The following is a 17,090-nucleotide window of genomic DNA, read 5'->3' as shown; positions in this document are numbered from 1 at the left end:
TTGTGGTCATAAACATTGTGTTTAAATTTCATTGATTTCTATTTACTTTAACTAAAGTAATTGTGCGAAAACCAAGAATAATGCTTATTTCGGCCCTTTTTTGGCCCCTAATTCCTAAACTGTTGAAACCAAAACTCCCAAAATCAATCCCAACCTTTCTTTTGTGGTCATAAACCTTGTGTCAAAATTTCATAGATTTCTATTAACTTAAACTAAAGTAATAGTGCGAAAACCAAGAAAATGCTTGTTTGGGCCCTTTTTGGCCCCTAATTCCTAAAATGTTGGGACCAAAACTCCCAAAATCAATACCAGCCTTCCTTTTATGGTCATAAACCTTGTGTTAAAATTTCATAGATTTCTATTCACTTTTACTAAAGTTAGAGTGCGAAAACTAAAAGTATTCGGACGACGACGACGACGACGCCAACGTGATAGCAATATACGACGAAAATTTTGAAAAAATTTGCGGTCGTATAAAAAATTAAACTTTTTTTCCAAGTAGTCACTGAACCATGACAATGAGGTCAAGGACATTGGACATGTGACTGACGGAAACTTCGTAACATGAGTCATCCACATACAAAGTATGAAGCATCCAGTTCTTCCAACTTCTAAAATATAAAGCTTTTAAGAAGAGAGCTAACACCGCCGCCGGATCACTATCCCTATGTCGAGCTTTCTGCGACAAAAGTCGCAGGCTCAACAAAAAATTAAAATACAGGTGTAAAACTTCAATTTTTCAATCAGTTTTTCCAGAAATAAGAGTATTAGTATAAAGTTTGACATGACTGACAATACAAGACAACAAATCTTTTCTTATGTGTCTCATGAAATATGTAAACTCAAATTAATCAATTCACCAAAGTCAGGAGCCTCTGGCCTTTGTTAAGTTTTGTATTATTTTTAATTTTAGTTTCTTGTGTACAATTTGGAGTTCAGTATGGCGTTCATTGTCACTGGGCTAGTGTATATTTGTTCTGGGGATAACTGAAGGACACCTCCGGGTGCAGGAATTTCTCGTTACTTTAAGAACCTGTTGGTGACCTTCTGCTGTTGTCTTTTCCATGGTCAGGTTGTTGTCTCTTTGACACATTCCCCATTTCCATTCTTAATTTTAAAATATTTTGTTTGATCATTAATAGGTAAGACAGGGTATCATTAATAGGTAAGACAGGGTATTCAGAACCTCCAAGTTGTAAATTGAATTTGAAATCACAAATTAAGAGTATACAAGATCAGACTAAAATCATTTTTTAATTTTCATAATTTTCATTTTGTATTTCCTAATCTCATACAATAATTAATGCAATTTTATATTAAAGAAGATTATCGCTATTTTGTTCATTTTTCCTTTGATCTTTTTTTGTGATAATTTCTAATGAAATTGACAGGAACATACCTGTCAACCTGTGACGATGAAAATGCAGGTCATGACCTGCATTGAAGAATCAAATCTCAGGTCATAACGCGTACAAACTTTTTCCAGCTGAATTTCAGTATTTATGGTACATTTTCTTGTAAAGTATATCAAAGATACCACAACATCAATGCATGTTCATTTGGTTAAGTCATTTTAAATCCTATTAATTATTACTTCATTGCACTTTTAAAGATTTTTATAATTTTGTGTAACAGTCTTATGTTCTTTACTGCTTGTATTCATCCAAATAAAAAATTAAAAGTGTTCAAAGGTGATTTTTGAATGTTTGAGATTGCTGGCTATGTGGCCTTTAAACATACCAAACTGGGATCTGTAGGAAATTAGAATATGATAAAATATAGTAATATAGTTAAAGAAGGTATAAATGTAAAAAATAATTTTCAACTTTTTTTTTTAAAATTGTATAAAGGTATATGAATAATAAAAATTTAGTTTTCAATATGTATTTGAATTTTATATTTATTAATGATTTAATCTTTTTCACCCATAAAACATAAATATAAGGAATAGTTTTGAATGGTGACAAATAAGGGGAAGTAACTCTAGACGTCTATTTGAAATATGTTTACAATTTATTTACGACCTAAAGCTAAGGTAATTGGTGTTAATTAACAGTTTGTTTGACACCAAAGCTGTCAAGTGAAGCCATACACTTAATGGGTCACTTAATTTGACAGTTTGTATAGCTAAATGAACTTCCTGTTCATGGAAGAATTACGAATTTGCCGGTATTTCAAAGGAATATTACTTATGAAATCAATCTCAAAGCTAAGAAAAACGGGTGAAATCGGGTCATTTTCGGAATTCCCGGGTTATTTGAATGACCCGGCCTGTGTCCCGGGTGATCCCTCATAATTGTGAAAATCTCGGGTCACACCCGCAGAATACGGGTCATTTGACAGGTATGCAGGAAATTGACGTCGTCGTCATAGGTAAAATAGAGATAAACAGATTATCATTGGACATCTCAACTCAATAGCTTTTCTTGCTTTTGCCATACCGGCTCAAGTGAGAAAATCAATCTCGTTCAGTTGATCAACGATAATCTATAAATACAATACTTGTGTTATTTAAAATCATGGATTAAATTCATCGTACTTTTGGAACGCCACTTTATCTGTGTGCAAATTTATGAAAAAAGTAAAAAGTTAATCTAATGCCTCTACCATTTTGTAAGACCGTACCTTTTTAACAGGAATATTTGTATTTAGTCCCCATCCTTTACCTCTGAAATTTTGTAAGACCATACCTTTTTAACAGGAACATTTGTTTTAAGTCCCCATCCTTTCCCAGGAACTTTATACGGTTCTGAATCTGGATATTCCCGTTTCTGGTATCTCTGATTTTGACATTTCTCTCCAGCTGGACAGACAGCCGGGTGACATTCATACATTAACATTCTGTTGAGACAGTCTGTGTCAGAACTACAGGGATTATCTTGTTCTGGTTTACACTCACACCTTGGAATCTCTGTCAAGTCTGCTTTGTAGATCTGCACACTGCCTATTGGCAAATTTGTCTGTAGAGATATAAAGCAGGTTAGTTAACTTGACATACTGTTAATTCAGAAATTAATGAGTGCATTTATATTATTGCAATTTTGTCATTTTAAACTTAAATGTGATTTTAATTTTTGCGATATTGATAAAATTTCGGCTAATTTCATTTAAAAAAAAAGTGAGTTTAAATAATTGCGATTATGACCCTGTCACATTTGTCCAATAATAAAAATATCACAATAATTTCTCAATTTACAGTAACTTGAACTTCAGATGTATGAAAAATTTGTAAGTTATAGGCATTTAAAGAGAAGTCTTTCATTATATAGATTTCTGTGATTTAGACATGTGAACATTGTTACCATCTAAAAATATTTCCCCCATTTCATTTTCTGATCCAACAACTTTTGCAAAATTTGCATAAGTCCAGTTGGTTAAAAAAATGAATGTCTGTGATTCAACTTATTTTCACCAATACTATTTGTGTATTTATTGCCAACTTTGCATAGAATATTTTCCCCTATTTATAAACATTTAAATAATAAAAATGTGATAATCCACCTTAGAAAAGACACAAATTTAACATACTGATATAATTTTTCTAGTTATCAATTGCATAAAAATTGCTTGCAAAAATCAGTTTCTTAATTGAATGTATATTTATTAAAATGAAATGTCAAAAGTGTACTAAATGTTATATTGTAATTTTATAGATCTTATATTGAAATATACATCATTAGCATGAAAAAGTAAGAGTAATCTGAACTCAGTTTCAACTGAAATAAAATGATCACATTCACTACTCAAATTACAGCTTTTAAACAGGAAATTGTGTATGAGAGGTATTAAATACTTTTTATAAGTCATTGCAAGGAAGCAATCTTATGCAGATATAATCCTGAACAACAATTAAGTTTTACCTTTACATATTTAAATGGTGCTGGTTTTCGATCTTGTCTTTCTTTTTCCACTTGTTCTTTGTTGGCTTTCACTGCCTTCCATACTTTGAATGCCTCTGTTGCTTCATAAACACCTAAAACATTAACATGGCATTAGTCATGATAAATCCTTTGTTGAATATTTATATTAAATAAGAATTTTTAATCACCTTCAGAAGTCATACAGCAACTACTGTAAATTCAGATATTATTGCAAGGTTTTTATTATTGCGAAGAATATGGCAGGGTTATATTCGCAATAATTTAAACTCGCAGTTATAAATTCTGTATATGAATTGAACAGGATTTTTCTCAATATCGCAACAGTTTAAATCACATTTTTGTCTAAAATGACAAAATCGCAATACCAATTGGTGGAGTTTTCAAAAGTGTAAGAAATCAATTGATTATAAAAGAAAAAAGAAACATTAAATTTAACATCCTCATTCTGGCAGAACATAGATTTAATTTTATACATCCTGCCTAACCAAAATGATACCCCACTTTGGCAATAGTTTTACTGTCTGTCAAAAGACTGAAGTGACCATTGATCAAATATGTACAATGTATAACCAAAGCTAAAGAAAGAAAAAGATCAAATAAAAAGTATACATTTCGGTTATTGTCTGCTCTATGGTCAGGTTGTTGTCGCTTTGACACATTCCCCATTTCCTTTCTTCTTTTTTCTTTTTATGCAATTGTATACCAACTGCATAAAACACTAATTTGTTTACCTTTGCTAAATATCTTAGCTAAATGCTTATTTGCTGTGTTTTCTTTTGATGCTTTATCACCTTCTTGGAATGCAAAACACCTGCAAGATAAAGAGTAAAAAACATAAATATAAAGCTGTAAAAATCTGTATAGTCAAATAAAAAAAACCTGAGATCGTCAACTAAGTGTTTGGATGATCAAGAATAACACAAACGTCAAACAACAAGGTTGAGGCATGTCAAGAATAGTAATTTTTGCAATATGAAAATCAATTTGGACCTGCATTTCAAGGTAAATTGAATAAAAAAAAAGTCCTACTCATCACAAATTTTACTTATTCTTTTCATCTGAGAAAGATTAAAAATTTAAAAATAACTTTTATTCAGAATTTTTGAGATCATATGCATAAGAATGCTCAGTCAAGTCTGAAAATGATATTTGTTTTGCTACATACCTTCCTTTATGGATCCAGTAATAATCTTTAGAACCAAAAAACTGTACAGGAAATTCTCCCACACCATGAGCTTTGTGCTGTATATTATGTGGAACATTAGCAGGATGACACACTTGACATGGCCACCATCTGTAAGAAATTTATAGTACATTTAATGTTGTAACAAGCATTTTTTTCATATTTAACCAAGCAGACACTTAGGTTATCTAAAATCATCTTCAAAATGACAGATGTTCTTGTCTTTATTGACTACTTATAACTGAAAAGCAATTTTAAAGATTAGGAGCAATATAACTGTGGTCAATTACCTGCTTCATTTTTCGTTTTGTTTTATTACACTTTAAGAATACATTTTTCATTTTGTTATGTTACTTTAAGAATAGTCTTGGAATGTTCATAACTTTTTACATACCTGTATGTTCCTAACTTGACCCATACAATATCCCCATACAACGGTCTTTTCCCAGCAGCACACTCAGCACAGTAAAAGCTTCCTTCTGTTGACTTAATCTTTACACAGTCTGCATGGAAAGCTGCTGGACAACTCTCACAGCAGATTAATGATCCACCTGTGAAATGATAGAAATAAACCATACAAAATATTGGTAGAAACTATTTCACTTCTAATATTAAACTTTAGTAGATACAGGAGCTGTACATGTATACCTATAAGCTGTATTGCTTTTGGTTTGAAATAAACTATTAAACATATAAATCCTTTTCATCAGTAAGTGTAGACTTTTATAAATTTGGACAATTAATTATATTGTGCATAGACAAGTTGAACTTTGAATTCTGAGAAAAAATATCTGAACAAATGTACAGGGATATTTGCAGATTGGCTAATTGGTCTGATTTTCTACCTAAACAATATTACATTAAAAACTTCAAAACCAAAAGAAAATCTATCTAAATTTACTGCAGCTGAGTTACTGTGGATTCATTAATATTTGTTGGATACCAATTTTCGTGGAATTCGTGGGTACAGACGAACCACGAATTCAAATGTACAACGAATAGCATATTTTGAATAGGCTTTGTATACAGTGATTGATAAAACCACGAAAATTGATATCCACGAACAAAAATGAATCCACAGTACATGAGAAATAACAGCACATGCTATAATGACTACATGTGTACTCATAGTTATTTTGGTATTTATATAATTATTATTGAAGGTGTAACTATTGAAAGACCTGGATGTTTGTTAAGCCTAGGAAATATATGTTATTATAAATACTGGTTGTTACCAGACTTACCATTGTTACAAGAGAAACACCAGGACACATTTACATGACTATGTACAGCCTTATTTGACTTCGATGGTTTAAAATGTTTAGGACAAACAATGTTATAACCAGGTAAATTAAGACTTCCAGCTCCTATACAGAATTCTCCAACATGGTATGCTGTGGGACATCTTACACAACGCAATAATCTGGCACCTGGAAATAACATATAATGTGTTCAAATCTTTTCTCACTTAGTCAAGCTGAAACATTCTTACTTCTTTTTAATTTAAGAGTTCTCCAGATAGAATGCTAGACTGCTGTACTGAGGTCTAAATATGAAATTGGCCTTTAACATCTTTCTAATTTCAGTTACCTTACACGCCAGCAGACTAAAAGTCATACTCATTTAATTGCTCAAGTATAAAATGGGGCTAAAGATCATGAAACAATAATATCTAAATTTGCATATTATATTTGTCACTGGATTTGAAATAAATCATTCTTCATAAACATCTTATGTCTATTTCATAGTAAATTCCCAATACTTAATACTATGAAATCTAAAAAGAAAGGTTTAAGATGTACTTTTAACTGGTTATGTATAAATACAATTGACTATAGTGACCAGACACATTGATTGTAACTAGCCTCTCACCTTTATGTTAAACTGTCTTTATAAAAAAAGTGTACAAACCTTTTGATGACTTGTCTTTCTTGGTTTGTTCAGCACAACAACTTTCACATGCATGAAGTGGACATGTGAAGTTTTTATTCTCACATTTAGCATACTGAAGGGATTTAACACAGTCCTCATGGTAAAATTTACCACATTGTACAACACCACACTTCCTTGTGTTTGTGTCAGCTTTCTTACACTTGAAACAAGTGTGATTTCCTGCAAAAACAAAGAAAGTTTATTTTTCATTTGGCTTTCAAAATTGATCATTTTAACATGCATGTTTTGAAAATTAATGTAGTGGTTTTTTTTCCATTGCAGTCAGAATACAGAAAAATATACATGTAATTTAATTACAATCCTTTCAGTAACAAGCATATTTGTATTCTCATAACATAAATAACAGATTCCTAAAATGAAAAATAAGTTTTGAATTGGATATTAAATAAATGTGATTAGTAATATTAAGATACTTCCATTCTGTGTTTGAAGATGTTCGTGGTTTGTCATTGTTTTCCATTTACTGTTTTATCACTCAATTAGGCTGTTGGTTTTTTCATACGAGTTGTATTAACACATTGTATTTTGTCATACCTGTCCTTTTATAGCTTATAATAGAGAATTGGTGATGCTCATTGTTGAAGACCATAAGGTGACCCATGGTTGCTTAAATCCACTTCATTTGGTGCCTAGTGGATATTTGTCTCATTGACATCTCAATATATTTATATGTACAAATTTGTTCCGAATTCCTTTAACCCTTTCACGCTACACAAAAAAATAGAAAAATGGCTGCTGCTGCTGCATTGTTTTTGTGTTCAGTCATTAGAACAGTATATTCCTTTTCAGACTGCTGTATCTTTTTTATTATATGAGATACAGAGAAAGTTATTGCATGAAAAATGCTCAGGAGAGTATGAACTGTAATGTTAAGCAAATATTTTAGTGAAATTTTTATCAGGTTACCTGCATTTTCAGGTTTTATCAGGTAAAAGGTGTAATTTATTACATTTGTGTTGAATTTTGAATAAAAACTACTTTTAGTCTTCATTTATTTTGTTGTTTTATCTGCCATTTAGTAAAGAAGACACCAGTTGACCGATTGGGTAGTGTATTGCACCATACACAACGTATTATGTAATCGTGGCACAAATAAATAGCTCCGTCCTAACAAAATTCTGTCAACCTCCGTTTCCCCCCCTTTTTCTACGTCTCGTAATGATCAATCAAATCATATTTTCCACACGAATTAAATGTAATAAACACATTGAGATAACAAGAAACCTTTTAACTAATCCTCGTTGTTAGTTTCGCCATAGAAATGCTGAAATTTTCCCATATTTACAGCTTCGTTTCCGATTTCCGCCATTTGCATTTGTCAAAATATTTGTTTTTATTTTCCTTCTATTTTCCTTCTACTGCATGATTTTACTATAAAAATTGCCGGGATTTCAAGCGCAAATGAGACCTTGTATATCCTAGATTCAAACGAGGAAAAATTAGAGAGAACCCGAATGAAAACCGAATGGTTTAAGAGTCCTGATGAAAAATCCTTTTTCATCGCGGCATATCATCGCGGCATATGCCGCGAATAGCAGTGGTAGAGGGGTACCAAATAACATGAATTGGTGAACCATAATCCAATATGATAAACAAATTTTCTATAATATTGTATGCATTCTTTGGCAAAACCATTTAGTCAAACATCCATGAAATTACATTGTTTTCTCAACACTGGTCTGTAAATAAATCAACCATTATGGGTAAATTATTTGTTATACTGGTACCTGTTGTACATTCATCACATTTAAAGTTCTCAGCTGCTGTATCTTTGAGACCAAGACAATTAGCATGGAAGGTGCCCAAACAAGGACCAGTACAGTCTAACAAATCTCCATCTTTCTCACATATCTGACATAACTTTTCTGCTTTTTGAGGACCAGAAGAGGCTAATTTCAAAATCTCAAACTCAGGTTCTTCATTTTCTAAACCTGTAGGCTTAGGCGCAGCACTCTTTGAATTATCCTGGAATGTTAAAAACAATGTTTACACTGAATTATTTATCAACATACACCATTATTAATTCCATTTTCTTTCAGCTAGATTAATTATCTAACATGCCTTAAAAGGTTTTAACCAATAACATTCCACGTTAAAATGATTGTCTTAGGCTTCCGAGGCATAATGGTCCTATTCAATACAAACCTTAAATTTGCTTATGATGTAACTTTAAAGACAGTTTGGTTTTATTTTACCATTATTTGTTAGAATGACATTTCACATTATTTTTATACTTACTTCATTTGTACTTAGGCCAAAAAAAAATATATATCTGTTTCCTGCTGTCAAGGCAAAAAAATCAGGGTCGGTAGGTCAGGACATTTTTAAACCTTATTTGTAGCACATTTGTGCTGGGAGCAGCCATTTTGATTGTTTGGGTATCGTAAATTACGGATCTGGATCGGGCCAGAAACGATTTTTTTCCAGACTGAAAACGATTTTTTCCAGAATTGAATAAAAAGATCTAGGGTCGGGGGCTTTGAGTCAGGGTTGGTCGGGAAACAGGAAACAGACATATATTTTTTTTTGGCCGAAGTACGTATAAAAATAATGTGAAATGTCATTCCAACAAATAATGGTGTAAAATAAAACCACTGTCTTTAAAATTACATTATAAGCAAATTTAAGGTTTGTAAAAAGTAAAATGTGTATTCAGATGAATGGTAAAAATTACCTGATCTTCTTCATTTGGTACAACAGTTTCTTCTGTTTCCATTGGCTCAACCTAAAATATTTAGTGTGAGAAAACATATATTGTGAAGAAAGAGAATTGGTTGAATTGATATGGATGAAACTTCGGAAAAAAATTATTTTTTTTAATTTCTTTATAAATATGGTGATCATGACTATTTTTTCTAATTATTTTATGCCTGAAAGTAGTCCATTTTGTTAAAGTATACTGCAATTCTTTTTAGCAATCATTATTCCTACAGATGGTTCTTGAATACAGTTGATAATTGTAACTTTACTGAGTTTTATCTGTCAAATACCTATTTTAACATTTGACTGAGTTTAACTGTGCATAAAGCTAGCTATGTATTTATTTATTCTACATTGGCTAGAGGTATAGGGGGAATGTTGAGATCTTATAAAACATATTTCACTACACAATATTGTACCTGATCACTCACAACAGGCTTCGATTCTTTCACAGATTTTGAGCGTTTTACTTTAGGAACTTTCTCTGGTTTTTCCTGCTCCTCTGGTTCAGTTAACTAAAACAATTATTAAGAATACAGTGGAGTACAAAAAATTCTCATTTCCAAAATTTATACAGCCAAATGGTTAGTAAGATAAGAATTTTATTTCCCAAATGTCACATGTTCCATCTGAAGCATTTGGATGAGTATACAAACTAACCAGGTTGAATGTTCTAATCGTTTGCATCCAAAGAGCTATAATTTAACATTGCATTATTAGCTTAGGCAATATTTTTATTGAGTAGCCTCCCTTTGTCTAATTTTTAGCAAGAGATAGATTTGAATTTTATGCACTGTGTTTCTGCAATTTGTGAAATTGTTTATAAAACAGGTTTCTTGATAGGTATGGTAAAACACATACACATTATTTTGTATATTGTATTTTATTATCTCATCAATAAATTGCCTAACATGTACATTCATTGTTCACCTCACTGTAGTATGATCTCCACACCAAAAACTAATCAGTATTCACCATGTTTACCTTTTGTGAAGATTTCTTTTTCTTTGTAACTTCTTCCTCTTCCAGTACATCTTCTTCCATTTCTTCTAACTCAACTTTTTTTGCTGTAGGTTTGCTCATACGCTTCTTTTTGGATCCTGTTAAATTAAAAATATACATGTATGAACAATAAATCTTCTAGTAAAAGTGTTCATCTCAGATCTCATAAAAAAGGCTTCAATACATAATTTATTGTATGGAATGAATCCAAATTATAATATGAAAAGATGCTATCTTCATTCAGACATTTGTTACACTCTCAAGCAGACAAGTCAGACCATCCTTAATTGTGACATGTTTACTAACACCATGTTACAATTGGCTAGGTTTAAAACTCCTCCATACATGTATATAGGGAGTTCTAGGCATCTGTGACTAAGGAGACATTTCTTTTTATCATTTCTAATTGTGGCATTATATTATACAGGCAGATCAACATGAAAATTAATTTCTCTCGTTAAGAATAGCAACTCAGTCTTCAGTAATGACAACCTGAAAAATTCCAGTGTTAAGCAGATTTAAGCATTTGTGCTCAAAATAAATTGATATCAAGCATACTTTTTGTTATTCAGCTTAATCTAGAAATTTACATTATTTACTGCATAATAATAGGACATTGACCAGGAACCACAACTCTCCAAAGGAACAATTTATAATGTAAACAAGGCCATATCATAGACAGCTTTTTGCAAGGACATGAGAGTAAAAAGGTTTTATGTTGCCAAGTAGGTAATCCAACAAGCATGTCAAAATCAACATAATATACATACCTGGCTCATCCGAGGCAAACTTTGATTTATATCGAGCCTTTTGTTTCTGACTCATCATACACCATTGTTGTTTCATTAAGTCTGCGAGCATTTCTTCTGTAAAACCTGGATGTTCTTCCATCATTGTATCTTTGTTCTTCTGACAAAATACTTCAAAACATCCTTCAATTTGTTGAACTTTTGGTGTCTCTGATTTTACTGGTGTTTCCTCTTTAGATACTTTTATTTTTTTTGCTTTTGGAATATTAGGAGAATCTACATCTAAACTTAACTTTCTTTTTTGTACTTTAGAATCTTTAGTTTTTTCTTTAACAGGTAATGACGTTCTCTTTTTACTTTTATCAGCTTTTTTTTGTTCAGAACTTGATTCAACATCTCCATTTAGTGGGGTCACTTCTGTAGCAACAGGGGCTACATCAACAGGTTTCGGTTGTTCATAGTCAAATATATATTTTTGTTTACGTTCATTCCGTGACAATGGCAATGCTGACTCAGCTTCCAGTATTGCTATATTCCAGGCTTTTAACCTACCAGGGTAAGTTTTATATAATTTTTCTAGTCTAGGACGATCAGACTTTTTTGCATTATCAAATGCTTGTTTGACATGTTCATCATAATCTTTTTTCCCTTTAAACTCCATCACTGAAGAGCTATAGACCCATCCTCTTTCACATTCATCACCAAAATATTGCATGTGATACATCCTCGATTTCCCTATAAAACAAAAGCATACAATTAAACTGTAAGCATGTATGATCAGTTTTAATAAGATTTTTTTAAGAACTAAAATGCTTACCCTATGCCTTACCTAACCCCACTTAAGGTTCAATTTACGTCTGCAAGAATATGGATTCAAATGAAATGAATTATTGACTTGCAAGCAAATAAAACATGTACATCAGCTAAGTTTTTACCTTATTTTGGAAAATTGAAAAAAAATATCTAGAAAAACTCAAGCTTTCTACATGTTTGAAACCAAAAAAATCCTGAAGCTCATATCCCTTTTAATTCTATTCTAAACAAAAGTATACATATATATTTCAATTTCACCTGGTCTACTGAAATCTTGCTATTAAAGTTTTTTCATATATGAATGTGATTAATATCTTATTACCTTGCATTTTTGTATATATACCAGTGTGTGGATCAAAGGATACCATACATGGCCACCATGGATGTCCTGCCACTTTCCCCCAAAGACAATCACCAACTAACCATTCTACTGGTTTTTCCTCCTCTACTACCGTTAAAGATTCTCGTTTTTTTATTTTAACTTCTGGTGTTTTCACAGCTGTTTTAGGTGACCCAGTCAAATCATCACTGATAACTTTAGGTTTGCGTTGTCTTTTACCTTCAACAACTTTGTCATCAAAAATATTTTTGTAACTTCCCCCTTTCTTTTCAGGTGATTTCTGTGCCATCTGTTCAGACTTTTCAGGAGATTTTGAAGCCTTCGGCTCTGATTTTTCTGATGTTGACTTTGACTTTTTTTGTGATTTTTGTTCCTGATTGTTATCAGACTTTTCTTCTGATTTTTTATCTAGATCTAAGGTAGATACAGCACTCGTTGGTGAAGATTTGTCAGATTCTTTTGACTTTTCATTTTCTACTGAATCTTCATTTTCTTTTGGCACTTCTAAAATGACGAGAAACATAATGTGTATATTTACAAACAGAGTTTCCTAGCTCATTAAGAAAGTTGATACAAAAAGGGTATTGTGTAGCGAGTTTTTGTGGAGAAAAAAATTCAAATTTTCAGGGTTTTCATTTTTGTCCATGTCAGAAAGGTAAGATGCATTTTAAAGTGCTTTTCTGTATGTTTAAAATAGACAATTTAACTTAAAGTCAATTTAAAGTTTCCAAAAACTATCACAAATCACTTCAGATTTCAATTGTACATAGACATGATAGAAGTTATGTCAACTTTTCCCTTACTGAAAGAAGTTTATCAAGTTATTAAACCTATTATAATATTTCATGTTAATCAAAACTTGCAAAGTTTGCAAGCATGGCCTTTAAACTTTTCATCTACACACAATATTATAATAGCTCTATAAAGCAAATCTACTAACCTTCTTGTATCTTCTCTTCTGATGGTTCCTGTTTTAAATCTACATCCATTGTAACAACCTTGCTAGCATCTTCTACAACCAACTTAGCACCAACATTTCCTGGTGGACTACCTACTTCCTTCTTAGCACTAGCTTTACTTTGAGCAATTTTAGGGTTCCTATTCATTGTTGGAATTTGTGGTAGAATATGGCGAAAGCCTGATGGGGCTTGTGAGGTTCCATTCATGGTTGGATTTTTTTTAGGAGAGGAAGGAGATTTTGCTTGATGGTTTGGTACCGCAGCAGACTCACTGTCCATACTTCATCCTACAAAAGATAATGAAGTAAAAAAAAAAGTAATTACAAATGATGATACAATGTAACCAAGCATCAATTTCCCTCATGCAATCAATATAGATGTAAAAATTTGCGTTGATGGCATCACAAGTAAAACACTGGCAACTTATACATGTTATAATTGATAAGCTTCTAAAACTTTAATTGTTCTACTAATACATAAACAAGTCAAAAATAAGTCTCATTTACTCATCAGACTGTATAAATGACATTCTGCAAATAAAACTTTGACCTCAAGACACTCAGAAGAGAAAAATAATTGTTTGACCGTTACATATGTACACAATTATCATGACAAAGCTAATATTATTAGGGTTGGCAAAGTATTACCCGCTCGGAAATTCCTGGGTGGGAAAACCCGGGGTTTTCCAGGGCTGGGCAATACTCCCAGGAATGGGTAATACTAGGCATTATCAGGCAATATGATTTTTTATGCTTATTTTAACACAAAATAGTAAAGACTTGGTGTAGTTTCTTAGTATAACAGCTAAATATATACTTTTAACATGTTTAATACAGATATATAAGCATAGACAGTCATTTCTAGAAGAAAAAAAAATCAATTTCATTCTCTTCTCTAATAATTCTTTATGTAGGAAGATTTCAATATATGTGCATTTAAAGATACCTTAAATAATTACCAAACATTGTTTCTATAATCCTAAGTTTGAAAAAAATGCATTTTATTGCAGTGTTTAGGTGAATTGTTGATTTTAATTCTTATACATTCATATTGCTAAATAAACATCCTAAAGGGTCATGCCATTAACACTTATAGAATTGAAAGGGCTGACTATTGTTACATAAACAAATCTGTGTTCTAATCTGAATAATTACTTGTTTTAAATTAATAAGTGACAGTAAATATACATTATTTAAATGTAATGTTTCTTACAGGTTATTGTTAATTCTTAATAGGAGCCTAATAAAATAGGGAAGTATATTAAATCCGTTTTTCTTCTTTACTTTTAAATTTTGCATGTCACAAAATTCTGGAAATTGTGCTGTGCGTCTTACTGTTGACAGAGTTGTTCAATGGCAAAATTATATATATATTTTTAATGGTTAAATTATTTTAATGGTTGGTAAAACTGGTTTAGGGTGAGCACTCAAAAGTTCAGTTACATGTGATCATAAATAGACATTTTTTTTTGGCCTAATAGGACAGGTCTGTTGTAATCGTTTATTGATCAAATTTTACAAACCTTTAACCTCTTTTGTAGGATAACATATGGAAGGCAAGTCTGCTGCTGAACTTATGTTAAAATGTTATATTTATATTATCAGGAAGATGTCAAATTTATAAGAAGCAAATTGGGAAAGGCCATATTTGGCCTAGATTATTAAAATTCAAGAATCAAGATAGAAAAATGTTTTTAATAATGAAAAGACATGAGAGATAGTAATACAGAACTTTTTTTGTCAAATTCATATCTAAGAACATTAGTTAATACACCATAAAATTTGTCAGAAATAGAGATTTTTGCTAAATCTGACAAGCTTGTTAATTTCAACCAAATTCAGACCTGGGGAAACATAGGGCACAGGCTTCAACAAACTACATATTTAAGTCGGATATGTAGTGTCATAACAAACATTATATAAAAAGATCTTTCTTGTCAACACATGCACTCTGTTTTTTGTTAAAAAAATCATTGGAATTTAACTTGTTTTCTTTAAATGTTGTGAAAATCAAAAATAAGTGCTATCTGTGTATGTGACGTCAAATGAATTGAATAGAACTCCAGTATATAGATTTTTTATCAAATGAGATATTCCCTATCTGGTTTTCTATATTAGCTATGACTCATTGTGATATTGATCAGGAAATAATAATAGGGGCCATGTCAGAGCCTTTTCAAACCGACTCCTTTATAAGCAATTTTCTTTTAAAATCTTATATCACTATGAACCGTGTTATGTTTTACAAGCTAAAAGAATGTGTTTTCCATCCATACTCTGACATATAGTCTTTAAGCATGTACATTGTAGGCCATAGTGTCAATTATTGAATTCCAAGTCATATCACTGTAAACTTGTCTGCCAGTGAATTTTGCAAGTCAAATGTACATAATAATTCAAAACACTACATTAAAGCTATAGCAATACACACATCTATACAAAAAATACAGATTTTAAACAAAAAAGCACTATACGACTCCATGATCACCATTTCTGGGAACAATGAATCCATGAACATACCACATCTTCTTTTTTATATGTATAAAAAAAAAGAAGATTTTGTTACAATTAATGTCTTATAAAGATTCATATCAATTAAAAAACACATCATAAGCTATAACTTATTGTTATTAGTCCAAATACACCAAAATGTAACCTTCAAGACTTCTACAGCGTTTGATCAGTCCCAACAGGCCTTGATTTTGTTGTTGAGCTAATTCAATGAAATATTTGAAATAATCAGCGACAGTAATTTTTAAGACAACTGTTCATGCATTCTACTCATGAATATTTAATGTTTAAGATGACGACCGGAAAAAACAACCTTAAACACTTTTCGTTTCCTCTCAAGACATATATTGTCAGAGATAACAGAAAGGGATCACAACAAACATGTGCCCTGGGAATTTAAAAAGGACAACAAATCTTTTCTAATAACAATTTAGATACCAATTTTCTATTCTTTTGAGTGTCCTGTCAGTACAGTTTCAACATACTTAAACATCTCAACTTTATCTGAAAGCATTAACAGGGAAAAAAGGCATGCAAAGTATCATAATAACTGAAAATTGTAAAAATGGTGAAACTGTGCAACAAATGCATCACAAAAAGGGTAATAATTCGTTACAAATCTGGCTTGTTCAACAATCATGTGTTGTATGAAACTGAAACAATTGTAAAGTGGCTGTCACAGTTGGTTTTAAACTTATTGGTACTACAAAGGTTCAACAATAAATGATTTTTACTTCCAATGTTGGTTTCACCGGAAGACACCATGACCGATTCGGCTTCCTGTCGGCAAAATACGGCGGGAAATAGACAAAATCTGATTGGCTAAAATTTCTTCGGACAAATCCGTCGAAATCTTCAAATGCATTATTGCGCGAAAACTTTTACCAGGTGCTTTGAGGACAATATTTTAAAAGTATTTCGAGACTTTCGAATATAAAACTAAAGCAATTTAACATCTTGAAATAAAGTGTATGAAAACGATTCCTGCAGACATTATGGA

At 31.5% G+C, this 17,090-nt stretch overlaps 1 protein-coding gene across 2 annotated transcripts in view; it reads right to left on the bottom strand.

The window, feature by feature from the left end:
* LOC134714728 (histone-lysine N-methyltransferase, H3 lysine-36 specific-like) overlaps positions 1-16,883 on the bottom strand; it is a 28,770-nt gene extending 11,887 nt beyond the window's left edge. The window contains exons 1-15 of one of the 2 annotated variants that reach the window (XM_063576229.1): positions 16,825-16,883; positions 13,562-13,867; positions 12,604-13,125; positions 11,490-12,203; positions 10,702-10,817; positions 10,137-10,232; positions 9,692-9,742; positions 8,745-8,982; positions 6,976-7,176; positions 6,309-6,494; positions 5,459-5,615; positions 5,047-5,175; positions 4,613-4,692; positions 3,861-3,973; positions 2,691-2,960 (exon numbers count right to left, since the gene is read on the bottom strand). In XM_063576229.1, the coding sequence (XP_063432299.1) occupies positions 2,691-2,960; positions 3,861-3,973; positions 4,613-4,692; positions 5,047-5,175; positions 5,459-5,615; positions 6,309-6,494; positions 6,976-7,176; positions 8,745-8,982; positions 9,692-9,742; positions 10,137-10,232; positions 10,702-10,817; positions 11,490-12,203; positions 12,604-13,125; positions 13,562-13,859 (3,171 nt within the window). In that variant the 5' untranslated portion in view covers positions 13,860-13,867; positions 16,825-16,883. Of the gene's footprint in view, positions 1-2,690; positions 2,961-3,860; positions 3,974-4,612; positions 4,693-5,046; positions 5,176-5,458; positions 5,616-6,308; positions 6,495-6,975; positions 7,177-8,744; positions 8,983-9,691; positions 9,743-10,136; positions 10,233-10,701; positions 10,818-11,489; positions 12,204-12,603; positions 13,126-13,561; positions 13,868-16,706 lie in introns of both variants that reach the window. The other variant, XM_063576228.1, reaches the window with a different exon arrangement.
* Positions 16,884-17,090: the final 207 nt, after the last annotated feature.

The sequence above is a fragment of the Mytilus trossulus genome, chromosome 4, assembly GCF_036588685.1.
Source record: "Mytilus trossulus isolate FHL-02 chromosome 4, PNRI_Mtr1.1.1.hap1, whole genome shotgun sequence".
Taxonomy (NCBI): Eukaryota; Metazoa; Mollusca; class Bivalvia; order Mytilida; family Mytilidae; genus Mytilus; species Mytilus trossulus.
This window is presented reverse-complemented; position numbering and strand designations above follow the sequence as displayed.